The 26,917-nt window shown below is 39.4% G+C and overlaps 1 protein-coding gene across 1 annotated transcript in view; it reads right to left on the reverse strand.

The window, feature by feature from the left end:
* Positions 1 to 26,917, reverse strand: part of SORCS3 (sortilin related VPS10 domain containing receptor 3) — a 677,345-nt gene that overhangs the window by 214,803 nt on the left and 435,625 nt on the right. Inside the window, exon 5 of the mRNA XM_036737057.1 lies at positions 21,494 to 21,567. Within this exon, the coding sequence (XP_036592952.1) occupies positions 21,494 to 21,567 (74 nt within the window). The remainder of the gene's footprint in view (positions 1 to 21,493; positions 21,568 to 26,917) is intronic.

Here is a 26,917-nt window from a genome sequence, read left to right on the forward strand (position 1 = left end):
CATGCCCAATTCCAAAGGACCCATGATGGAAAATACTATCTACCTCCAGAGAGAGAAATGATGAACTCTGAGTGCAGGTTGAAGCATCATTTTTTTTTAAACTTTCTTTATTTTTCTTGGGGTATTTTTGTTTTCTTTTGCAATATGGCTAATATGGAAATACATTATGAATGATTTCACACATATCATTAATATCATATGGTTTGCCTTCTCAAGAGGGAGGGATGTGAGGAGGGAAAGAACTTGGAACTCAAAATTTTTAAAAATGTATGTTAACATTTTTACATGTAATTGTGGAAATATTTAATGAAATATATATGTATATATATACATATGAATTAAAATCCATTAACAACCATTGAGTGGCCCAAATCATTAATAATTTGAAAAAGGCCAATGAAAACAGCTCGAAAGTTTCACTGAATATACAGCAAATTGGCAAATTAATATTGAAAGGGCTATGGAAGCACAACCACACTAACTGACTAGTGGTGAGGCTGTGAGTTGGTCTGACCATTCTAGAAAGAAATTTGAAATTAGGCTAAGAAAGTGACTAAAATGTCCATAGCCTTTGGCCAAGAGATCCCAGTAATAGGCATGTATTCCAAGAAGGTCAAAGAGAAAATTACATCAACATATTCATAGCAGCACTTTTTGTGGCAGAAAACATCTAGAAATAAAGTAGATGACCTTTGATTGGGGATTAGAGAAAACAATTGTGGCATCTGAATTTAATGACATATTGCTACATTTCAACAAGGAAAGAAGAATTCAGAGAAGCATAGGCAGTTTTATATTAAGTGATGTAGAGTGTAGTAAGCAAAAACCAGAAAAACAATATACACAACGACAAAGTATAAATGGAAAGAATGGCAACAATAAACCCCAAAACAATAAAATAATTATAATGACCAAATTTAGCTCCAAAGAGGAGATAAGATGTACTTTATTTCCTTCTCTTCGGAGATGGATTATGAGTGTGTGACATTTCACATGTTGCCATCCTAAGTTGATATGAAGTTCAGTTTTGCAGAAGGGCATTTCCCCCCTTATTCTCTTAAATATTTTTGCATTATTACAAGGGATGGATTGTGGGGAGGGGAAATATGTATGGCAGCTAAGTGGCACAACAGATAGAGCACTGGGCTTGGAATCAGGAAGACATCTTTCTGAGTTCAAGTCCAGCTTCAGACACCCTACTAGCTGTATGACCCTGGACAAGTCACTTAACCCTGTTTGCCTCAGTTCTTCATCTATAAAATGAACAGAGAAGGAAATGGCAAACCAGTATCTTTGCCAAGAAAATCCCAAATGGGTGCTAGATAATAAATCTGTCCCTGGGTGGGGATCTTGCAGCCTTGAGGACACACATGGCCTTCTGGGTCCTTGGGTGCAGCCTTTTGACATGGTCTGGGTTTTACAAACAAATCCTTTTATTAAGAGGATTTGTTCTGTGAAGTTCGCATTTGGTCAGGGGCTGCACTTGAGGACCTGGGGGGGCTGTAGATTCGCTACCCCTGACCTGGTACATGGTCTGCTATCCACCGTTTCATATTCTTCCTTAGATGTGATGTCTTCTCTGCCTTTTTAATAATATAGCACATAATGACCAATGGTCAGAGTGTGGTGATCAAAGGGCTGTGGTGACTTTCTCAAAGATGTGTTCTAGAGCATGCTCTTTTCTACAACTGACCAAGAAAAATCACGGACTCCAATTTTCCCACAAAGTTAATCCCCTTTTATCTATCCTTCAAGGGTCTTCTTGAAGGAAGGTGAGCTGTCCTTCAGCAAATGACTACACTATAAATTTCAAAAGTCCATAAGAGCATATCGATTGAGCTTCAGACCACTCCCGTGAGGTATTGAAGCATATGTTGTAAACTAAGCAGACACAAGAAATCAAGTAATCCTTACTTAAATGGGTCACAAAAATTTTACTAAATGAAATGTAAGTTTATAGTTTATGTTATTCCTATGTTTGTGTTGTATAATTAATTTTAATTAATTTAATTAAATTTCTGGGAAAAAAAAAAAAGAAAATCCCAAATGGGATCACAGAGAGTCAGAAACAACTAAACAACAACAACGAGGTATATTGCATTGAAAGCTAACCTTGGAACTAAGACCTGGGTTCAAGTTCTTGTCTCTGAAACATATTGGCAATGTGACCTTGGGGGAAGAATAAGCATTAGTAATTAAGTATTAATAATAATATTGATTATTAAAAATAAATATTAATAATAATAATTATTATTAAGTATTTAATACTTAACAACTAAGTATTCATAATTGAGCATTGTGCTAAGTTCTTTACCAATATTATCTCATTAATCCTTCCAATAACCCTGTGAAGTAGGTGCTATTATCACTCTCATTTCTACAATTGAGGAAACTGATACAGACAGAAGTTCAGTGATGTTCCCAGGGTCACGCGGCTAGTAAGTATCTGACAATGGATTTGAATTCAGGTCTTCCTAACTTCAGGCCTGACCCTCTGGCCACTATGCCATCTTGGGCATGTCACTTAATTTCTCTGGGCTCTAAGACTATAAATTGCAGAGAAGCAGCTGACCTGTACTGGTTGAGTTTCCTCTTCTGGGAAATCTCTATATGAATGAAATCACAGACTCAGTCCCTATCGTATCCTTCAACAAATTCCTCCAGATTCAAATGCTCTGATCAGTGATAGACTTAGCAGGCTGGCTAAATCCCTTCACAAGCAACACCTCACAACTGAGCAGTTATCTGACCACTGCGCGGCCTGCTGATATGTACATACATACATACGCATACACATACACATACATGGGGACAACTTGCTTGAGATCACATAGGTAACATGTGGCCAAGGTGGGATTCAAATCCCGATACCCTGATTCCAAAAATCACCTAACCTTCTCCTGGAAGACTTCCTTGATTCTTCCAGTCAAAGGAGCTCTTTAGATCTGAAGAGAACCTTGGAAGTCATCCCAATCAACCCCCTTATTTTATAGACAGGGACATATTGATCAATAACAACAGTGATAACAATAACCACAGTTATGACAACAGTAATAGCTATCATTTGGATAGCACTTCACATACATTATCTCATTTGACCTCAAGAGTCCCTGCAACCTTAGATTGCATTAACAACACCCAGAAAAACATCTACACCCATGCCGCTGAATTCTGTTCTGGTCAGACCATACCTGGTATACTATGTCCAATTCAAGACTCTATGTTTTTAGGATATTGACAAGCTGGAGCCAGGCCACAGAAGAGCTTGTGAGGCCACTGGAGACGGTTCCAGGCTAGGATCACTTGGCGAGGCCTAGCCTGAAGAAGAGAAGACTGAAGAGGGTTGTGATATCTGCCTTAGACAAGGTGATCTAGGAGCCATGGGAAGCAACCACAGAGATATAGGTTTGAACTCCATGTAAGAGTGGGGATATGGGTGGGGTCAGAATCCCTTCCTAACAGAGCAATCACAAAATGGACAGAGTAACCACGAGGGGCAGTAGTTCTTGCTCATTGGAAGTTTTAAAGCAAAAGCTAGGGGACCACCTGTCATGGCTGCTATAGAAGGCATGATCATAACTGACATCTATATAGTACCTCAGAGTTTGCAAAACAAAATTCTCTTCACATGTATTAACCACATTTGAGGAGGTCTCTTCAGATCCTGATTCTTCAATCCAAAGATCTCTCCCATAATAATGGCTATGCCAATTCCAGTTGATGCCTCATTTATACCATACCCACTGGAAAGAACTTTTAAAATGAGAAAACAGGCTCAGATAGGGAGAGTGACTTATCTAAAGTCACACCATTATTAAGGGAATGAGTTAGGACTAGGGTACAAGTTTTCAGATTCTACTTTCTGGTTGGCTTTGGTGCCACCATAACCTTAAGAGTTTTGACTGTGGATATATTATAGGACACAGGGATAGAAGCAACAGGGGGAGATGGACTAGAAAAGCTGCCTCTCTATGTATCATCCCCTTCCCTTGGCCCAGGCCTCTGTAGGCAGTAATCAATCCCATTCATCCTGAAGGATGGCAGACAAAGTTGTTAGTTCCTGTCTGGTTAATATGAGCAATCATGACATATGCCACTCAGGGGGCCAGCATTCCTGTAGCAGACCAAGTCAAGTAGAAAAGCCCCACACTCAGGCTGACACTTATCCATAGTCAGATGAATTGTAACCATGCCTGGTATGACTGCTCATCAATTTCTAATGGAAGTTCATTTATTATCACCCTCTCTTTCTGCCCTCGGAGATAGAAAGTTTTACCCGATTCTCCACCCTTCACCTATCAACTTTTCTAGGGTAATGAACTGACTCAGCAAATGGGGAGAGATTGGACTCACAACTTTCTATCCTGGGGGGTTAGAAGATGAACCGACTTATTGGGGTGTCATAGGAGTATCTATTCTTGATGTATTCCCTTAATTCTACCACCCTCTTCCTAATATATTTAAGCTGTTGTTTATGATGAACTTGAAACCCTGACAGATTTGTAAATGCCATGCAGTATCTGAGAGGAGGAGGGGGTTTTGCAGTGAGACAATGGTATGTGATCCAAGGAGAAATGAGTCTGGGAGCAAAGGAGTTTACATGCCTTATAGCATTTGGAGGAAGGTCACTGTGTTCTCAACTCTGATGTCCAATAATTATTGTCTGTCCCACAAAGCTCAGGTTTAATTTTCTGGTAGTATTTTTATGCCACCTGAAACTTAAATATTTCCTGTGTATGAAACTTGTCTCCTTCAGGTAGCTTGTGAGATATAATACTAAAAATAAGAGGTCCAGTCAACAAGCATTTATTAGGCATTGACTGTTTTCCAGGCACTTGGCCTTATACTTCTTTAACATCCTATAGTAGCAACTTGGATTTGAAGATCTTTCCCACCCATTAATAGGCCACATGACCTGCTTACATCACAGGAAGCCTAAGACACATGTGGTGGGAGGAGCTTCCTGACAGGAAAAGGAAGTTATGTCACAGGAAGTGCTGGGAGAGAGAGATGTTATGGCTGCTAATGGCCGCCCTCATGATGGTTAGAACTGAACAGGCTGGCTCAGCTGTACTGTGGGTTTGTTTTGTGGGAGACCCCAGCAGGGGGTCAGAGAGGTTTGGGGATGGCGAGCCTCCATGTTGTGATATTATGTATTGAACGCTTTACTGCTCTGATACATTGGGTCAATGGCTTATGGGATATGGTTCTCTGGTGTCTGAATAAATGCTTCTTCTACCTTCTATGTGGAGAGTCTCGTATACTTTACGATACAGAACTACATAGGCATTTTGACAATCATCATCTGCATTATGAATACTGCCTTACTGATACACATCCTCATCAGTATTTACTGAACTTATTGGTCTATGTGTATTTGCTTTTTAATTGATTAAATGGCAATAGGGTATTGTAGAACAAGTCCCAGACGTGGAGGCATGAGAGAATTGGGTTTGAATTCCAGCTCCAAGACTAACTAGCTATACAATGCTGGCTAAGTCATTTAATGTTTCTGGGCCTTATTTTACTCCTCAGGAAAATAAGGATAATAATACCTGTACTTCTTCCTTCATTGTGAGAAAAGTGCTCTGTAAATCTTAAGGCTCTCTATAAATGTGAGGCCTTAAGTTGCTGAGTCAAAGCAACAAATCTTTAGACCTCTCTGGAACCCAGCACCCCTCCCCCATGATGAAAAAGTAATCCCTGAAAAGCAAAAGCATGCCCTATTAAGTTTAGGCAGAGGGAGAAGGATAAGGAGGGTATAGGGAGAAAAGAAAGAAGGAAGGAAGGAATGGACAAATAAATGAAGGAAAGGAGGCAGGGAGGTTAGGAAAGAGGGAAGGATAGAGGAAGGAAGGAAGAAAGAAAGGAAGGAAGGAAGGAAGAAAGAAAGAAAGAAAAAGAGAGAAAGAAAGAGAAAAAGAGAGAAAGGAAGGAAGGAAGAGAGAGAGTGCAAAAGAAGGAAGGGAGAGAGAAAAAAGGAAGAGGAAAAGAAAGAAAGAGCAAGATAGAAGTAGAGTAGGAAAGAAGGGAAAGAGATAGGGAGGGAGGAAGGGAGAGGGAGAGGAAAAGGGAGAGATAGAGAGAAAAAAGAGAGAGAGAGAGAGAGGTAGGGAGAGGGAGGGAGGAAGGAAGGAAAGAGGAAAGGAAGGAAGGAAAAGGAAAGAAAGAAAGAAAGAGAGAAAGAGAAAGAAAGAAAAGAAAAAGAAAGAAAGAGGAAAGAAGGAAAAGAAGGAAAGAGAAAGAAGAAAAGAACAAAGGAAAAAATATATGGAGATAAGTAACAGGACAGTCTGAGTGGAGAATAATAATTATGATCACATAAATGCCCAGAGACACCAGTTGTTCTCCTCTCATTCCCCCCTCCCCAAGGTCACACTGGCTGATTCTGAGTCCATAGGTGTATTCTGGTGAGCATCCAGAAGGAAATGATTCTTCCTCATTACAGAGCTCCATAAATTACCCTAACTCCATAGAACATTTAATGTGAAATTACTTAATTTAATAGTCATTTTGACACAAGGAATTGTTTTCTTAAAGCAAGAATTGGCTGTAAAACCTCAAGTGATATTTTATGACTGCTGTATAATAAAGTCATTCTGCAATTAGTGATTAATAGCCTACAACAGTGAGTTTCCCCAGTTGCTTCCCTGCTTCTCTTTATTCTTGCTCCCCCCACCCCCATTTCCCAAACCAGCAATTACCCTGGATGGAATTAGCCTATGTCTCAATTACCAGGGTAGATTTTCTGAGATTATTCCCATTCCATTCAACAAAAGTTAAGAACTGACAATGTTTATGGCACTAGAGATGAAAAGTTCCCTTAAAGAAGCTTAAATTCTACTGGGTGATTATCTTGTGTGTACACGGTCCATGGCCTGTTGGATTCTCCATTAGAATGGAAGCTCCTTGAAGGCAGGAACAAAGAACTTGTTTTTTTTCTTTCTTTGTATCTCTAATGCTTAGCACAATGCCTGGCTCATATTAAGCCCTTAATAAATGCCTATTGGTTGAATGCTGTATGCAGATGAGTATAATAGATGATACGGAGGGATAGGGGTAGAGAAAAGATCTGGATAAAGTGCTCTAGAAAAATTAAGGAGGAAGAGGAAACTTTCAGTTAGTGGGATCAGGAAAACTAAGGTGGAAGGGGAGGAAATGGCAAACAATAGTAACAATAAAAATAATATAAATAATAATAACAATAATAGGGAACATTTACATAGAGCTTTAAAGCTTGCAACATGCTTTACAACCACCCTGTGAAGCAGGTGCTACTTTTATTCCCATTTTAGAAATGAAAAAACAAAAAAACAAAGGCTGGTAGAGGTTAAGTAACTTGTATAGGGTCACACAGCTAAGTGTCTGAGTCCAGATTTGAACTTAGGTGTTCCTGGTTCCAAGTCCAACACCCATCTACTACAGCAGAGTTGTCAAATATGTCGCCCCACTCCCTAGCCCTCCCCACAACTGGATTAAAACATAATTGGTTGATACGTAACAAAATAAGCAAAAATACAATAAACGATAGATAAGATCCCATTTTAAAACTAAATGAATATGAAGCCCAAAGGAATATTTATGTATGGATTAGAGGCCCCTGTGTGTATTTGAGTTTGACACCACTGGATTGTCTGTAAGGAGCTGGGTTCAAGTCAATGTTGGGTCTAACTTTCTGTGTGACCTTGAGAAAAGATGCCCTCCCCTCTCTGGGCCTCAGTTTCCCCACTGAGAAAGATTAAGTGATTTGCCCAAGATCACATAGATGATAAGTGCCTGAGGGAGGATTCAAACTCAGGTCTTCCTGATTCCAAGTCAAGCACTGTATTCACTCCTGAGATGTCAAACTCACAGCCTGGGCTACAAATAACTGCAAAATTCCCAAGTGGGGCAAGAACCTGATGAAAATGTAACTGGGAAATGTTTAACAAAATAAATCAAAATGTAATACAACTTAGAAAATGTTAATCTGTTGTTTTCTAAGTCAACATGCAGCTGGCAGGGATACATTTCTACTTCATTTTGACACCAGTGCCTATACTATCTAGATGAAAGGTAAAGCTGAGTAGCTGAATCACATTCATGGAGTAGGGAAATATCACAGTACAGTGGAGGAAATACCAAACAGGTCAGTTTGGTTGGAACATGAAGTGTCTGAAGGAAAATAATGCGAAACAAGGCTGGAAACGTAGGCTATAGTCAAATTGTGTTGATTTAAAAAAAAAATCTGTATTTAATCTTAGAGACAATAGGAAGCCAACGAAAGTTTTTGAGTTGGAGGGGGATAGGGTGGGAGGCCTGGGCCTCAGGAAAGTTAGTTATTCAGATGAATAAAAGAGGGATGAGTTGGGGAGGGAATGAAAGTAGTCAGGCCACTTAATTAGAAGGCCATTATAACAGTCCAACTGAGAAGTGATGAGAACCTAAATTAGATTAAGAGGCCATTATCACTACTACCTGAAAGTGCTGAACTGCATCTCCCACTGGGCAAGTCACTGTAGTGAAATAATCAGGCACCGTAGTCCCTGGCCTCCAGTAGGGCACACAGTGCCCAGAACGGGCCTCGCTGGAGTTAAATCCCATCAGGCTGTGTTATCAGTACGGAGATATTAAGTCAGATCAGGGCCAGGCACAACTTCAAAGTCATTCTTAATCATCTTCTAAACTCCTCGTCCTGCACAAGGACTTTTGAGTCCTCTGGATGCTACCCTCAACATATTTCAAGTAATGACCTACCCTCCTCCAGCAGGTCATATGATCGAAAACTTAAACCTCTCTCCTTTCTGTCCCCAAAGTTCTCTTTTTTTTTCTTGTTAGAGAAAGCATCTGTTTTGGAAGCGATTGCATGAACTTACCTACATTGTGATAACAAAAGACCCTGGATTAATGTGGTAGCCCTCTCAGGGGCATCTATCTAGAGGCCCAAAGCAATTAGTCAAATTAGTCTCTTGTGTTGAGATTTTCAAGCTATTTCAGACTGGTAGGGTGATTTTTTTCCTCTAATTGTAGGGGTGGGTCTTTATAGTACTCTTTACCTCATAACATGTAGGAGGCTGTATTATACTTTCATACAAAGCTCATCTTGCCTGTAGTCTTTACTAAAATGAATAGCAGAATCTTAGCATTGCAAGGGACTTCAGAGGTTACCTTGGGCAGGAATCCTCCCACCTCACCCCCCAAGAATCCCAAGCAGTCATACAGACTTTACTTGAACCCTTCCAGTGACAAAGCATCAACTATTAACCAGAACTTTTTAATATATCTAAACGTGAGAAAATTCTTCTTTAAAATGACCAGGAACCTTTGAAAAACACAACAGATAAAACTGGAAAGTAGTCTAGAAGAAATTGGTTTTCAGCCAATATTTTATGCCATATGCCCTGCATTTGGATAATTCCTAATTCATAGGTTCATAGAATTATAGAATCATAAATTTCAAGATGCAAGAGACCTTAGAGGATATTGGGTCCAAACATTTTATTTTACAGATAAAGAAATTAAGGCATGTAAATTTAAAAGTTCATCTCATAAAGACAGAAGAATGGAAAGAGATAGCTTTCACAAATATGACTGGGGAAATAATTTTTAACTAAATAAGGGACAGAAGTTATCATAAAAGAAAAAAAATTGAAGTTTTTGATTCATACAATTGAAAAGCTTTTGTAAAATCAAAATCAATGTAGCTAGAATTCGAAAAGACGCCATTAAATGGGGGTAAAAGCTAAACAACAAAGTTCTTTGATTAAAGTCTGATAAATAAGATATATAGTTAATTAATACAAATATGTAAAAATAAGAGCCATTCCCAAATAGATATATTTTCAAAGGGCATTAAAAGGCACCTTTTAAAAGAAGAAACAGAAGCTATGATCAATCATATGAAAGAATGCTCAAATAATTAATAAAGGAAGAAATGTGAATTTTAAAATTTAAGTTTTATCTTATACCTATCAAAGATAGGCAAAGATAAGATGAGAAAGGGTGAAAATGGCAAGTGTTGGAGGTTGTCAGAGTCTAGGCACACTAATATACTGTTTGTAGAACTTTAAATGGTTCCATCTGTTTTGGAAAACATTCTGCGACTATACCCCAAAAGTCACTTAACTGAACATATCCTTTGACCCAGTGATACCATTAATAGGTATATATACCAAAAAGGTCAAAGACGGAGGGAAAGTATCCATCACATGTACAAAAATAGAAGAGTACTTTTTGCTATAGCAAAGAACTAGAAACAAAGAAAGTACCTGTCAACTGAAGAATTGTTGAGCAATATATTGTATAAGAATATGATGGATAAATATTAATGTACTATAAGAAATGTTGAATGTGACGAATTCAGAAAAATTTGGGAAGAGTTAAATGACTTGATACAGAGTAAAATAAGCAGAAGCAGGCAAAACATTTTACACAATGACCATGATAAATGCATGGTCCAGTCTAATTCTCCATGGATCAACCTTGAAAATGGGCAAAAAGGTCTAGTACTGCAAACGAGATCCTGAGGAGAGGGCTGGGGAGAAGTACAGATGATCCATTGAATTGGCATTTCTATATCTGACTATGAGCAGCTTGGTATCAGAGGAAAGCAGAAGTCCTTTACTAGACACAGATATATACATGCGCTCCCTCCGCCTTCTCTCTGTTGGTTTCTCTCTTTTTGATCAGTTTCCTGTCTGTTTGCTGTCTGTCTCTGTCACATACTCTCTCTCTCTCTCTCTCTCTCTCTCTTGCACACAGCTATCTTTCAAAAGCACTATGCTGCCAGAGCAGGAAAAAAAAAAAAAGGAAACTGTTTAAGAGAATTCTCTATTTTGAAATGAAAAATATACATTGTTAGGTAAAGAATGCCAGACCAGAAGGGGGAAGGTTTAGAACAAATCACTAATTAGCAAACATGGAGCTGAAACACTCCTACCTTGACACTATTGGATGGTTTTCCTCCAAAGGGGTCCAGACTGACTTTTTGCAACAAAGACAATAACAGTATCTGTTTCTACCAGTTCGTTCTCCCTGTCAAAGCTCACTCCCCATGTTGCAAACCATGGGGCTCTCACTCTTAAGGCATCTAGGAATAGTCAGGTTTCTTTGTATTTCCACTGGAAATGAGACACTTGGTTTCCCAACAAACGTATGTCCTCAGGACAGTGTCTGCACTAACCAATTAATTCAGACACTGGCAAAATCCTGCGTTGCTGTATATCTGCCTCCACTGTGAATGTGAACATTAGGAGAGGAAGTGTGATAAAATGGAGAGATGGAGAACCAGGGTTTGCAGATCCCACCCCTGATATTTAATTATCTGTATAATGCTCAGCCAGCTCTTAATGTATTTGGACCTCAGTTTCCTCATCTGTAAAAAGAGGGAGTTAGATTGAAATGAACTCTGTGGTCCCTTCCATTTCCAGAGATACCATCCTATGATTTAAGACATGTCTACTTTTTTTTTTTCTTGAAGACCAAGCATATAGATGTTCCAGGAGGATTTGTATCTGTTTGGGAAAGAATCCAGCCTTTTGCAGATATGGACAAAGTTACAGGCCTCAGGGATCATTGTTATATCATAGGGTCAGAGATCTAGATCTGACCTTCCACGTCTAAATGAACTTAGAAGTCATCTGTCAGGTCCACATTTTACAAATGAAGAAACTGAAGTCTGGAGAAAGGAATCCCTGCCTTGCTCAAAGTCAAGTAGGTATCAGGGACAAAATTCTAATACAGGTCTTCTGATCTTAAATTCAGTGCCCTTTCCTATGGTCCATACTGCCTCTCTAAAGTATACTTCAAAGTACTTTATTTAGCAGACAAATCTCTCTCTCCCTCTCCCTAAATCAGCCACCTACTCTCATAGACCCTACTCCAGGGCTCTAAGGAAGGATACATGAAAGATGAGCCCAATACTGACAAGATTTAGTTTATTCTCCCTCCTGCCCCCTCCTCACATCATTCTTTCCATCTAACATGCAAGTGCTGAATAAGCAGTCCCCTCCCCAGAAATACTCCAAAAGCCAAACAAGTTATATTATATTCTGGGAGGTTTCTAACCTCAGACCTCACACTATGATAAAGTAGTGCAAATCTCGCCCTATGTTAGAACAATTGAATTTGCCATCTTGAAGAGTTTATTATTATTGGAATCCCACTGCCTCTAAGCAGAATAAAGATTTCTCATTTCCCCTTCATAAATATCCATGCAATAAGGCTTCAGACACCATGATTGATCAAATACCCAAATGCCCAGACAGAAAGGGAATCTCAACTTGTACCTTGAGAGACAGATGCTCCCTAGACTCCGTTTACCACCCAAAGTCATACTGGAAATATCTGGGTATATTTGTGTCTCTCTTTTCATGTTCCTTTTTCATCCCTGAAATTTATATCATTCCTTGGGAATCCAAGTGTAAGAGGCATAGTAGAGAGAATGACAGACTTAGAGTCAGGGAGACCTGAGTTTGAATCCTGCCTCAGACACCTCCTGGTGAATTCACACTACTTTTCCCAGCCTCAGTCTCCACCACTGTCAAAGGAGGGAGTGGACTTAAATGTTTCTAATCTCCCTTTCAGTTCAAAGTCAATTATTTTCAGTCAAATATTTCTCATGTTTTCCTGACTGGAGCTGCGCCTGAATTATTCCAGCAAACCTACCTTGTCCTCCCCAATTTCACGTTGCCTAAGTGTAATTTTTGTTTGTGCCCAGCTCTTCTCCATTCTCTAAACCAGATACTTTCTCCCTGCTGATTTCCCAATTTAGCCTCTGGACAGTGTGCTTTGCTCACCGCATTAAGACATTTCTTCCAAAGCAAGGATGTCAACTGGCTTGCTGCACCAGAAACCCAAGCCACCAGAGATAGAGTCCATTTCTGCTTCCAAGCTGTGCTTCCAAACCTCCCCTCTTGACCTCACATGTATTACTTTGAATGTAATGTATTTTTAAATTGCTGCACCACTTTAAAAATGTAAAGGAAAGCTAAATTAAATATTATTTGTGGTGCACCCTGCTTTTCAAAGGGCCTCTCAAGCTGGTCCCACATATCAGGTCGATGCCTAAATTCCATTACTTGAGATCGCAAATGACTGTGTTTGCAAAATTGTGAATGCAAATTTGGAGGCAGCTTTGGAAAATTCAGCCAGTAATGTTAACTGTGTTTGAAAAGATCTTGATTTTCCAGGAAACAATCTCAAGCCTCTCTCTGTCTCTCTCTCTCTCTCTCTCTCTCTCTCTCTCTCTCTCTCTCTCTCTCTCTCTGTCTCTCTCTCTGTCTCTCTCTCTCTCTCTCTCTCATAATATATTAATACTCTATGGATGACTCTGCATATAGTTATTAAGGAATTATATCATCTCCAGGGATCAAGAAGATAACCCTGAATGAATAAAAGGAAACTATTTCCTAAGCATCACCTTCACTGCATCACAAGGCAGGTGTGATTATAGTTGGAGACAAGAATTAGTAAAGGGGTTTTGACTTGGAGTCTTCCACAGCAGACACAGCACCCTCTTCCTCCTTCCCCCCTCCCCCTGCCATAGACCACACTACATGTTTACAGCCATTTTAAAAGGCATTGCATTCAAAATAATTCAAGGAAGATCAAGAGGAGAAAGTTGAAAGGAGAACGCCTAGGAAAATAGCTGATAGATTCTGGCTGATTTCTATGTGTTCAGGCATTTAAATACCTATGCACCAGAATTAAAAGATGATGATGACTCCTTGGAGGAGAAGGGAAAGGAGGGACATCCCGTTTGTTAGAATCCTAGAATCCTAGCACAAGAATGTGTTTCTAGAGACCATTTGGTTTAACCCCCTTATTATAGAAATAGCAAAAAGTGAAGCCTCTAATAGTAAGCTAGCATTTATATAACACTTTGAAGTTTGCAAAGTGCTTTGCAAAATCATCTCATTTGACTCTCATAACAACTCTAGGAGGTAGGTCCTATTATTATCCCTATTTTACAGGTGAAGAAACTGAGGTGAAGAGACACCAGTCACACATCTAGCAAGAGTATGATGCTGGATTTGCACTCAAGACTTACTGACTCCAAGTCTAGCATTTTTTCCACTGAGCCAACCTAAAGAGACTACAGAGATTTAAGTATTTGCTGCAGTGAATAAAGCTATTTGGTGAAAGTGATGAGCCTCAAATGATGATGACAATGAAGATGATGATGGTGATGATGGTACCTGCCACTTACATGGAGTCTTAAATCTTACAAAGCAGACTTCTCACAGCAGCCCTTTGGAGGAGGCATTATAAAGCATTATCTCCCTTTTGCAGATGAGAAAAGTGAGACTCAGTGAGGTTAAATAATAGAATGCCAAAGTTGGAAGAGCCCCCAAAGGCTGATTAGACAAACATAAGACTGGAGTATATGTCCCATCCAATTAAACTATGCTATTCTATGTACCCCCTCCTCCCCTAAAGAATCAATTGGTTTATATGTTATCATTTAGAAAGGGATGTGGCAACCACTAAGAGGCAATAAGTGTCCATACCCAGGTCATAACATATTCATAACTAATACAGGGTGGCTTTATTTCCTCCCCAAACAAGTCATTCATTCCACATGGCCCCCTACCACATGTCACAACTAACCATGCCAGCCACCTTAAGAGTCACCTATTCTGAGATCTACCTTCTCCCAGAACTGTGATACCCACTTATTACTCCCCGCCATCTTTGGCTTCCTCCTGGTGTCTAGTTGGCAGTTATCATCTCTGCTGTGATAATATAGGTCAGGTAAGAAACTCAAAGTCAGATGAGATATCAAACATCATTTCTTCCAATCTCTCTCCTAGAGGAGCAATCCTCTCTATAGCATTCCTGACAAGGGGCAAAAAGCCTCGCTTTACCTCCCTTGGCTACATTTTCCTCATCCATAAAATTATGTAATTAAACTACATGGCCCTTGAGGTACCTTCCAACTCTGAATTTATAAGCCATTGAAATTAATGAAGGTGTAATTTGTAGTTAGGGGGGTTCTCTATTTAGTGGGGTAGCCCATTCTGATGTTGGGAACTTTTTGATTTTTTTGAAATGTCTTTTCTCCACCAAACCGAAGTCTACCTCCCTGTAATTTCTACAATATTTTTCCCACCTGAAGTTAAGTCAAGTCAACATGCATTTTAAGGGCTTACCATGTGATAGGCACTCTATGCATTGAAGAGAATTTAAAAAGATAGTTCCTTGCCTCAAGAAGCTTACATTATAATGAGAGGAAATAATACATAAAAGGAAACTGAAGGGTCACACTGAACATACATGTGTATATATATACACATATACATATATGCACACATATACAAATATATTCTTGTGTGTATATGTAAATATAAAATTAATAAGATATTTATATGTGACTATTATATACATATGCATATACACATGTGTATATACATATGTAGTAGTTGAACACAATTAAATTTGGAACACTAATATAGGCTGATTTTTTTAAGGATGGGGGAGATGGGTACATTTGAAAGGAAAAGGGAAACAACTAGTTGATAAGGAGAGGCTGAAGACTTGAGTCAAAGAGTTTGCAAGTAGTTGTAAAAGATGGAAGAGGATGGGCTGGGCTGGATATACGTAAAAGAGAAGAGGGTATGTGGATACAAGTTGGTGTGGGTTTGAGTATGTGGAGGCTGGTAGAGAGATAATATCTAATGGGGAAAGATAGATTGAGGACAGGTTATATATGCCTTTAAAAACAAAATAAAGGAGTTTATGTTTAATCCTAAAGGCAATAGAAAGCAACTGGAGTTGATTGAATAAAGGAAGTCCCATGATCAGATCTGAGCTTAAAGAAAATTACTTTCTCATCAGTGTGTAAGATGGACAGGAGTGGTAAGACACAAGACAGGAAGACTAATTAATAATTAAGGTGAGATAAGGGAGATGTGACAATTAAAACAGCAAGATTTGACAACTGAGTTAGGAATGTGAGGTCAGGGAAAGTGAGGTATACAACATAATGCTGAGAATACTAGCCTAGAGATTGAAAAGATGGTAGTAGCTCTGACAGAAACAGGGACATTTGGAAGAGGAGAGGGTTGAGGAAGAAAGAAAATGAGTTCAGTTTTAGGCATGCTAAGTTGAATATATTTCCAGGATATACAGTCTTAAGTGTCTAAAAGGCAATTGGAAAAGTGGGACTGAAGCTCAGGGTAGAGATTTGGACTGAATATGTAGAACTGGGAGTCATCCACATAGAGATAATGGTTAAACTCTAAAGATCTAAAGAGATTACTAAGAAAGAGAATGTGAAAGGAGAAGAGTAAAGAGCCTATAACAGAATATTTTCAGGAGCATCTGCAATTATGTGAGAATGATTTGGATGATGAGACAGCAAAGGAGACTGATGAGACGTCTAAAAAGTAGGAGGCAAATCAGGAGAAAGTGATATCATGAAAATGTAGAGACAAGAGAGTATTCAGGAGGAGAGGCTGGTCCAGGGGTGGGGAACCTGCAGCCTTGAGGCCACATGTGGCCTTCTAGGTCCTCAAGTACAGCCCTTTGACTGTTCTGTGATGTTTGGATTCTGTCAAAGGGCTATACTTGAGGACCTAGAAGGCCACATGTGGCCTCATAGCCACAGGTTCCCCCCCCCCTGGGCTGGTCAATTGCATCAAATACAAGGTCAAAGAAGAATAGGATTGGAGAAAGACCAAATTGAGCAATTAAGAGATCACTGGAGAGAGCAGTTTCAATTAATGGATGAAGTTAGAAGACAGCTTGCAAAGGCTTAAGGAGTGAGTGACAGGAAGTAGAGAAAGTGAATTTCTATAGTCTATATAACTTTTGAGGAATTTGTCTGAAAAGGGGAGGAGGGATACAGAGAAATATCTTGAGGGGATGATAGGGTCTAGGGAAGTTTTTTGTGTTTGTTTTCTAAGGATGGAAGAGACTTGGGCATATTTGAAAGCAACAGGAAAAAGTACTTGTTTATAAAGAGAGGTTAAAGATTTGAGTCAAAGGTTTGCAATTTGCTGTAAAAGATGGAAGAGGATGAGATCAAATATACATAAAGAAGTATTGGCCTTGGCAAAGAGTAGGACTTTGTCAGAGACTAGGGAGAAGGAGGAGAGTGGGGGATATGAACAGGTAGTTTTCAGATGAAGAAATTAAAGCTATCTATAGTCATATGAAAAAATGCTCTAAACCACTATTGATTAGAGAAATGCAAATCAAAACAACTCTGAGGTACCACATCACACCTATCAGATTGGCTAACATAACAAAATAGGAAAATGATAAATGCTGGAGAAGATGTGGGAAAATTAGAACACTAATGCATTGTTAGTGGAGTTGTGAACTGATCCAGTCATTCTGTAGAGCAGTTTAGAACTATGCCCAAAGGGCTATAAAAATGTGCATACCCTTTGACCCAGAAATACCACTTCCAGGTCTGTATCCCAAAGAGATTATATAAATGGGAAAAGGACTCACATGTACAAAAATATTTACAGCAGCTGTTTTTGTGGTGTCAGAGAATTGGAAACTGAGTGATGCCAATCAGTTGGGCAATGGCTGAACAAGTTGTGGTATATGAATGTAATGGAATATTATTGTTCTATAAGAAATGGTGAGCAGGCAGACTTCAGAAAAACCTGGAAAGACATATCTGAACTGATGCTGAGTGAAGTGAGCAGAACCAGGAGAACATTGTACATAGTAACAGCCACAATGTACAATGACTAACTTTGATAGACATGTCTTCTTAGCAATGCAAGGATCCAAGATAACTCCAAAGGACTCATGATGGAAAATGCTGTCCACATCCAGAAAAAGAATTATGGAATCTGAATGCAGATTGAAGCATATTATTTGCTCTCTTTCTCTCTTTTTTTTTCTTTTTTTGTTTGTTTCTTCTTTCTCATGGTTGCTCCCATTGGTTCTAATTCTTCTTTACAACATGACTAATGTGAAGATAGGTTCAATATGAATGTATACGTAGAGCCTATGTCAAATTACATGCCATATTGGGGTGGGGGAGGAGAGATGGGGAGAAAATTTGGAACTCACAATCTTATGGAACTGAATGATGAAAACTAAAAATAAATATTTTTTTCTTTTAATGTACTTTATTGATGCAAGCTTTTCAAAGGGATTCCCACATAATGGATTAGTTAATAACAAAGGAAGGTTAAAGGTCTGGATGCTTTATTTTAAAAATAAATAACTTTTTTTTAAATCTTTCCATTGTAAGGCCCATTGGACTATGAAACTTTTCTCAAAAGAAGGGTTGAAAATTGTGTATCATTTACTAAATGGATATCAAAGAATAGAATTTTGTGAAACAGAACTTCCCACAGAGGGAAGATGGAAGATGGAAGGAAAGAATTTGGGAACTAATTTTATTTTTGTCTATTCTCTATACCATATATAGCAGGTGAAAACAGAAGGGAAGGAGAGTGACAAATAAGGTTTCTTAGGTAGTTATTGTGACTAGTCTGATAATAACAGATAAGATCTGAGATGTACATGAGGGTAAGAAAGAAATGGGCTGCTCACAAGACATTTGGCCAACAGCTTCCTCTTCTTAGGATGGGGCTCGGTGGCTAAGACAGTCCATAGAGAAAGTCTCCTACAAGTTTAGTCTTAGAAGAGGTCGCACATCTGGAATTTGGGGGTAGGGAGAAATGGCAGGTTCAGATGAATTTTTATGCTTAGAGGGATAATGGTGAATAATAGTATCTGCACTGTCTTACTCATAGGGTAGCTGCGAGGATGAAATGAGATAATGGATGCAAAAGGACCGTGGAAAGTAGAAAGGGCTGTACAAATGTAAGGTATAATTATCATCATCATCATTAGTATTGTTATTATTGTTAGATACTTTCCCAACCCTCAGCCATCATCCCCACCACATGTGTCCCGGAGGAAGAAGACGCGTCTTCCAAGGCTGTTCTCAATAAGTAGGACAGACATACAGATGTAGAGATAGACAGATAACTATCCCTTCTCTTCTTGCCCACCACTGTGCCCCTTAAAATTTAGACTATCCCCGTATCCTATTCCATCCCACTCCCACTGTTGCCCACTCCACCATATTGGAAATAGGGGATTGAGGCACATTTGGTTTTAGTCATCAAGAAACAGGCCTTATGAAATGAGTTCCTGCTTAATGCCTCCTATGACACAAAAAAATAATTGAGGCAATTATACATCAGAAAAGGATGAGTGATAATTGCAAACCGAGGCTTTCAGCCATTACTTGGCAAGTGATCATGGGCACTAACTTTTATTTTTCCCCTTGGGGGCAGGTAAGAAGAAAGTGCAGAGTAAAGGGACCTGGGATACAATTAACAGGAAGAGGCAGGACTTGGGAATTTATTCTTTTCTCTTCACAAAGGAAGGGGATAAAACCCGTGGGTCAGAACACTTTTTTCCCTCTTTTATCAAAAAAGGGAAAATGCAGTCCTTAGTCCATTTAATTTAATTTCTTTCAGAATTGATGACAAAGCTTATTCAGTCTACTGTGCTGCTTTTCTTCTTCTACTTAGCTCCCCCGGATGGCTGGCCACCTCAATTTCTTAATAGTCGGTATAAGAAATAGTTTTCATTCAAAAGCCCTGAGCATCAGACCTTGGAGAAATTGGCCCATTTCAGGTGGACAGCTGATGAAAGCCACATAGACAGAGCACTCTAGAATCTATAAACCAGCTTGCACTTCTCCCCCCATCACCTGAAAAGGCTAAAGGAACCTGACCTACTCTGAGTTAACATACCAGAATGCTTTGCATGCTTTCTGAGTGAACCCAAAATGTCCCTTTCTGGGTCAGCAACTACAAGGCTGGATGAAGCTGACTGGGAGCATTCTTCTGTTATGATTGATAAGAACCAGGCACCTTGAACTGGATACTATCTTGATTAACTGGCACTTCCCTTACCTTGTTATTTTATGGACACTATACTGTTATGGCATCTTACTTGGCTAACAAAAAGATAGACATCTTGAAGTCAAGGGTACTTCTTTGCCTTATGGGAACCATACTTTTAGCTGATACAGGCATCCCGAGTTGAGGGGAAAAGGAAGGGACTTCCTTACTCTATGGAGAAAAGTCTCTTTCAACTGGTCCTTCTTTGAGTCAGATTAAGTCTTTTAGTCTTTAGTAAGTTTTTGCTAGCTGAAAGGGAATAAATAGCACATATTAACTTAATTCCATTTGTCTCCTTTTAGAGAAAACTCTGGAGGCTGACCTAATCTCGTTTTTCTCTTCTTAGACCAAATTCTGAGGGTTGACCTAATTTCATTGTCTCTTTTTAGACCAAACTGCAAAGGTTGACAAGTCATATACAGAGTATTTCCTTTTCCTCACAGCTGGTTAAAGACTCCTACTTCTCCCAAATGGGAGAAGAAGTGTGTTTGGCTCACAAAGCCTAGAAATACTCCAGCTTTGGGAAAAGGAAGGGAGTGGGACTTTATATCTATTTTTCTCTCTGATTTCCATCCCAAACTGAACATAGAGGTACAGGAAACTCTCATTGGTCATTAATTCTTCATTTCAAATAATCCCAGGGGCTGAGCCAATATATTATGATTCAACACAAAAAATAATTTGTGAGTGAGGAAGGCAGGCTGTGGAATTACTGTTCCACATAGGAAGCATCTCTGGCTGACTTCATCAGGGATCCAAGCTACAAGAACCCATTTAGTCATCAACCACTAACTATTTCTCGCAAGGCACAACCCTGCATACAACAGATGATGAGGTATTAGAGCTGGAAGGGATTACCTTGTGAAGCCCTCTCATTTTACAAAAGAGAAAACTGAGACCCAGAAAGATAAAATAATTTACTCAAGTTTCAAGCTAATTAATTGCAGAGTTGGGACTAGAATCCAAGTCTTTTGATTTTAAATCCAGCCTAATATTTTTTCCATTGCAACTTAATTCTACTAGAGATCATCTATCCAGAAGGGTAAGTATAACATAAACTCTTATCTTCCTCCATGCCTTCCCACCCTCCCTCACTGGACTCCAGTGCTCTATGAAGTTGCTGCTTCTTGTTGCCTATTAATTTGGCTAGCAATCAGAATGAGCCAAACAGTGAGGTGGAAAGAAAACTGGATTTGGACTCAAAAAACCTGGATCACCATCACTTCCTGGCCACTTAAAACTTATGTGATCTTAAGCAAGTCACTTTAACTATATGACCTTGGAAAAACAAGAGGATTAGACTTAATGACTTACCCATAAGGTTCCTTCCAATCCTAAATCTTTAATCCTAAGAATTCTGCTGAGATAGTTTTTTAAACAGTAAGGAAATTAATAGCGACCTAAGTTATTTCAAAGTGCATGCCAATGGTGAGTGGCAGAATAGAACCAATAGAATTGAGCCCATCTATGTATATATGTGATCACTTCACATAGGTTGTAAATACTAGCTTCTTTATCTTTGTGTTACCCAGCCTCAAGCACAAGAATAGTCCTTTGCATAGAATAGGCGCTCAATAAATATTTAAGTGAATGAATGAATATAAATGAGACTAAGAACTCACCAGTAAAACCTGTTGGGTGTAATGTGCTCGTGCATCAGTTGCCATCTTCTCCCAAAATCCATGGAGCTATAGAGCTGCAAAACACAAATTGGGGTGGGAGATAAGGAGACAATGAGTGTCAAGGGGTACAAGAAAACTGGTTGCATTGCTGTGGAAATGTTTATACTAGAACATCAAGGTACTCTTTAAAAAAATAAATTTCACCTAAAATCATCACCATCCCCAACAACAAATTTAAGACCAGAGGTCCACCGTAGGACCTTGCACATAGTAGGCATTTGAAAAGCATCTGTTAACTGATGGCCATTTCACATCAATCTATAGTTTCAATCTTTGCAAACAACTTTCCCAACAAAAATCCTACGAGATAGGTAGTACAAGTATCATTATTCCCATTTTACAGAGGGGGAAGCTGAACATCTGAGAAGTTAGGGGGCACCATGTTTCTAAGATTGGATTCCCTATGACTACACAGCCAGTGAGTCTCAAAATCAGGGTGAAAAACCCAGATTTTCTATCACCAAGAATGGTGCTACTTTCAGTGCACCACATCAGTCTTTGAGCCAAGAGAGTGGATTGCCAATTGTCCACTGATGCCTACAGGTGCATTCTTCAATAAGAGTCTCTCTAGCAAAGTTATGTCATTGTAAGTATATCCAGAAATACTGCTTCCATCTGGACTCAATTAGTAATAGTCAAGAAATCCAAAATCTATCTATTCTTGAATACCTAGTTTAAATTCCACCAGCTCTAGGAAGCCTTCTATTGCTATGCTAGACCACAGTTACGTCTTCCTCCTGTAAATTTCTATAGCTAAGCAAGCTATCTAGCATCTTTCACTGAATAGCCAGGATCCAAAATCATAACAAATTAGAATGTTGAACTGAATCTAATAAGATGAAATTTAATAAAGATCAATGTAAAATCATATATTTGAGTTACAAATAAATCAGCTCACAATAGTAAGATGAGGAAGGCATGGTTAGATAATAGTTTCTGGGGTGAGGGGGGCGGGGAATTGGAACCTTCAGTGGAATGAAAACTCAATATGATTCAAATGGGAAATATGACAAATAAAAGCTAATATGACTTTAGGATGCATTAAGAGAGGCAGTTTTTACCTGGGAAGAATTATATGAACCGAGGAAAATTGAACTGAGCAGAACCAGGAAAATATTGTTCACAGTAACAGCAATATTGTAATGATGATCAACTGTGAAAGACCTAGCTACTCTGATCAAGATAATGATCCAAGGCAATTCCAAAGGAGCCATGATGAGAAATGCTATCCATCTCCAGAGAGAGAGAGAGAAGTGATTAATTCTGACTGCAGATTGAAACATATTTTTTTTCACTGTCTTTGTTTCTTGCTTTTTATTGATTTTTTTTTTGCAACATAGCTACTATGGAAATATGTTTTGTGTGATTTCACATATGTAATTAATAACATATTACCTGCTTTCTCAATGGGTGGAAAAGGAGTAGAGAAGGAGAAAATTTGGAACTCAAAATTTTTAAAATGAATGTTAAAAAAATACATGGATAGATAGATAGACAGATAGATGGATAGATAGGTGAATTTAAGCATCCTAAAGAGAAAGGGTTGGGGCAGGTTTTACTGTAGTCTATTTTACTCAAAAAAACTTTCTGAAGCATTACATTTTGTTGTGGTCACCAATTTTAGGAAGGATATTGATCAGGTGGAAAGAGTAATGAGGACAGTGAAAGGTCTCAATATCATTAAAGAATAAAGGATTAAAGAAATCAGGCATGTTAGACTAGAAAAGTCTTCCTAAAGACATAATAGCTGCCTTTAAGTACTTAAAGGCTGTCATGTGGGACAAGGATCAGACATGTCCTGCTTGGCTGCAGGGAGCAAATGTAGGAGTAATAGCTGAAAGTTGCAAGGAGATTTAGTGTGGAAATAAATGAAAAACTTCCTGATATTTAGAAATATCCAAAAGTGAAATAGGTCTCCTTACTGTAACAGCAACCACACTGGCATACCCAGGATGGCTGCTAGTGCAGTTTCTTAGATCTGCTTTACTAAGGAAAGCAACAGGGTCAATGATCTTCTTTAATTACATAGAAAAAATGCAAAGAGAAACAAAGACCAACAGACAGGGCTCTACTGCCTGAATCAAAGTTTTACATCCACCACTGAATTGAAAGAGCCTTTACCTCTGAGGAGTCAAGGAACTCTGAACATACAGCCCCTCAGAGTCTCGACCAGGGAATCACAACGTCTTTCTCATAAGCGAGCCACCACAAAGCAAAAGCTCACCTCTGAGGATATATACTCTTTAGGCTCAGTACCTACTTAGGGATTAACAAAAGGTGTGTAAGCCTTCCTACAAGCAAGCAAGCTCCCCTTAATGTGCTCCACATGAGGCCTATTGATAGGTGGGGAAGATCTTATACCTCCCCCCCCCATTAACGTTGCAGTTACCCATAATTAAAAGTCTTTACACCAAGGCTGGATGACCCTTGTTATAGTTTAGAAGGGATTGTTATTTCAATAAAGTTTGAAATTGATGTCTGAGTTCTTTTCCAACCATGAGACATATGCTGTCTCTCAGTTGTCATCATTTCACTTTATAAAGGCTAGCAAACAACTGAATGCCATTCTTCTCTTCTAATGGTAGGACCTATAGTACCATAATTTATATAGGTAGGTATATCATGAAGGCAGAAGTCATGATTTCAAAGAAAATCATAAGTATGCCTGAATGGTTCATAACCACAGGATATAAGGAATTCTCTAAGTAGAAGGCAGAGGAATTAAAGCATTTATTCAAGCTTCAAAGTAGCAGACCCGCAGACCAGTGTCCCCAATTCGATATCCTGGCCAAAAGCTTCCAGGCCCAATAAAGTCTGCCTCACAAAAGTAACCAGGAGGTTACAGAAAAACATTATGACAGTAAGCCAAATCATATTCATGCTTCCCCCCAATGCCACATCTCAATCTCCAGGCTGTGTTCCCTCTTTTTATACAGTCATTAGACGTCATCTAATGGACTAGAGCATCATCTGAGGACCAGAACTTAGGCAGTTACTATTGGCTCTGGAGTTAGCACCTCCCCCTAGGACCTTGGGGGCTTCATGGCCACATCAACTTAGCACCTAATAGCTAGGGGTTTTGGGCCTACTTGGGAGCGAAGATATAGTCAGACCTCCCTTCTTGAGTCCCACCTGGAGCCCCACCTTAAGCTTATTCAAATAGGCGGGAAAGATCTTCTCATTTACTGATTGCCTTAACAGTAAAAAACATTTCCTGTGGTTCTTGGGTTTGTCTAAGCCAGAGGTGGGGAACCTGCGACCCGACCTCGAGGCCACACGTGGCCTTCTAGGTCTTCAGGTGTGGCCTTTTGACTGAATCCAAACTTCACATAACAAATCCCCTTAACAAAAGGATCTGTCCTCTAAAACTTGAACTCGGTCAAAAGGCCACACCTGAAGACCTAGAAGGCCACGTGTGGCCTCAAGGCTGCAGGTTCCCCACCCTTGATTCAAGCATTCAAGTTGGATGACCTTGATGACTTCATATCAGTTTCCCAATCACTCTCATTAAGGAACATGCATCTGATTTCTCTATACCTCATTGATTTAGATCATTCTGTCTGCTCAGATTCCAACTACACTAGACAGAGCATCAATGTCACAGGGCAAATGAATCCTTGATCTAATCGCCTCGTCATTTGTCAGGGAAACTAGAGCAAAGGAGAGAGAGAGAGAGACAATGACAACCACAACCCCCAAAGATGCTATGCTCATTTCTGCCTCCTTGGCATCTGCCTCTACTAGCTTTTCTGCCTTTCCTTTCAAAGGAGATATCTGTGGCTTGTCTATGTTCACACAAGAAGTGGCTTTATTTGATTCCCTGAAAAAATGTATTTCCCCTTTTATTCCCTTTTCTGCACTCTCATCACTCTCAGAGAGAATATGCCTAGCAAGAAAAACCCAGAGACTATCTGCTTTTGGATTTCCACTACCTCCATTCACCTTTTTATATCAGATCCTATGTTTGACTGCTGGCAAGAGATTAAATTGAATTCCTTGCCTAGAGCCTGACTAGGATAAACAGAAAGAGCGAATTTATCGGGAAGGGTTGGGGGTGGGGGACAGATACATAGTTCGTTACATCGTCTATAGAGTCAAAGCAAACTACTGAGTTCTGTGACTATTTTCTTCTAGGATGGGCAGCATCTCAGTGCCTTTCAACTGGGAAGTTTTTGCAAGATCATATGTTTCAGCTTGTATTCAAGGCCAAGGGGAAAAAGTCAAGGGAACTGTTGATCACCACATATAACAAAAATCTGACCATATAATCAGTCAGCCAGGAAAAAAAAATTATTAAGCACCTACTATGTGCCAGGCACTGTATTAAGTGATGAGGATATGAAAAGAGGCAAAAGACAGCCTTTGCCCTCAAAGAGCTCACATTCTAATGAGAGAGGCAACAAGTCAACAGATATGTACAAACAAGCTATATACGGGATAAATAGGAAATAATTAAGAGAAGAAAGGGACTAGAATTAAGAGGGGTTGGAAAAGGCTCCCTATAGAAGATGGGATTTTAGTTGAGACTTAAAGGAAGGTGGGGAAGGCAGCAGGCAGAGATGAGGAGGGAGGGCTTAGAGGACAAAAAAAACAATGCCCAGAGCCAAGAGATGGTGCTTCTTGTTTAGGCAACAGCAAAGAGACAGTGTCAATGGATTTAAGAATATGTGGTAGGGAGTAAGGCATAAGAAGGATGGAAAGATAGAAGAGGGTTAAGGGCAGCTAGATGATAAAGTAGATGGAGTATCCAGTCTGGAGTCAGAAGACCTCAATTCAAATCCAGCTTCAGATACTTACTAGCTGTGAAACCCAGGTCACTCAACCCTGTTGTCTCAGTTTCCTCATCTGTAAAATGGGCTGGAGAAGGAACTGGCAAACCACTCCTGTATCTTTGCCAAGAAAACCCCATATGGGGCTTTGAATGCCAAGCAGAGCATTTTGTATTTAATTGTGGAGAAGACAGGGAACCACTGGAGTTTATTGAGTGGGGGGAGGGGGTGTGTGTGATATGGTAGGACCTGTGCTTTAGGAAAATCACTTTAGTGACTGAATGAGGATGTACTGGAATGAGGAAATACCTGAGGCAGTCAGACCTACTAGCAGGCTATTGCAGTAATCCAGGCATGAGGTGATGAGGAGCCACACCAGAGCAGGTGCAGTGTCAAAAAAGAGAAGGGGGTACATTCAAGAGATGTTACTAAGGCAAAATGGGTAGGCCTTGGCAACAGATTGGATGTGGGGTGGGGTGGATGGAGTGAGAAATAGTAGAGTGAAGAATGACATCTAGGTTGCAATCCTGAAGGATTGAGAGGCTGTTGTTTCCCTAGACAGTAATAAAGAAGTTGGAAGGAGGGAGGGTTTAGA

Source organism: Trichosurus vulpecula, chromosome 8 (genome assembly GCF_011100635.1).
Source record: "Trichosurus vulpecula isolate mTriVul1 chromosome 8, mTriVul1.pri, whole genome shotgun sequence".
Lineage (NCBI taxonomy): Eukaryota > Metazoa > Chordata > Mammalia > Diprotodontia > Phalangeridae > Trichosurus > Trichosurus vulpecula.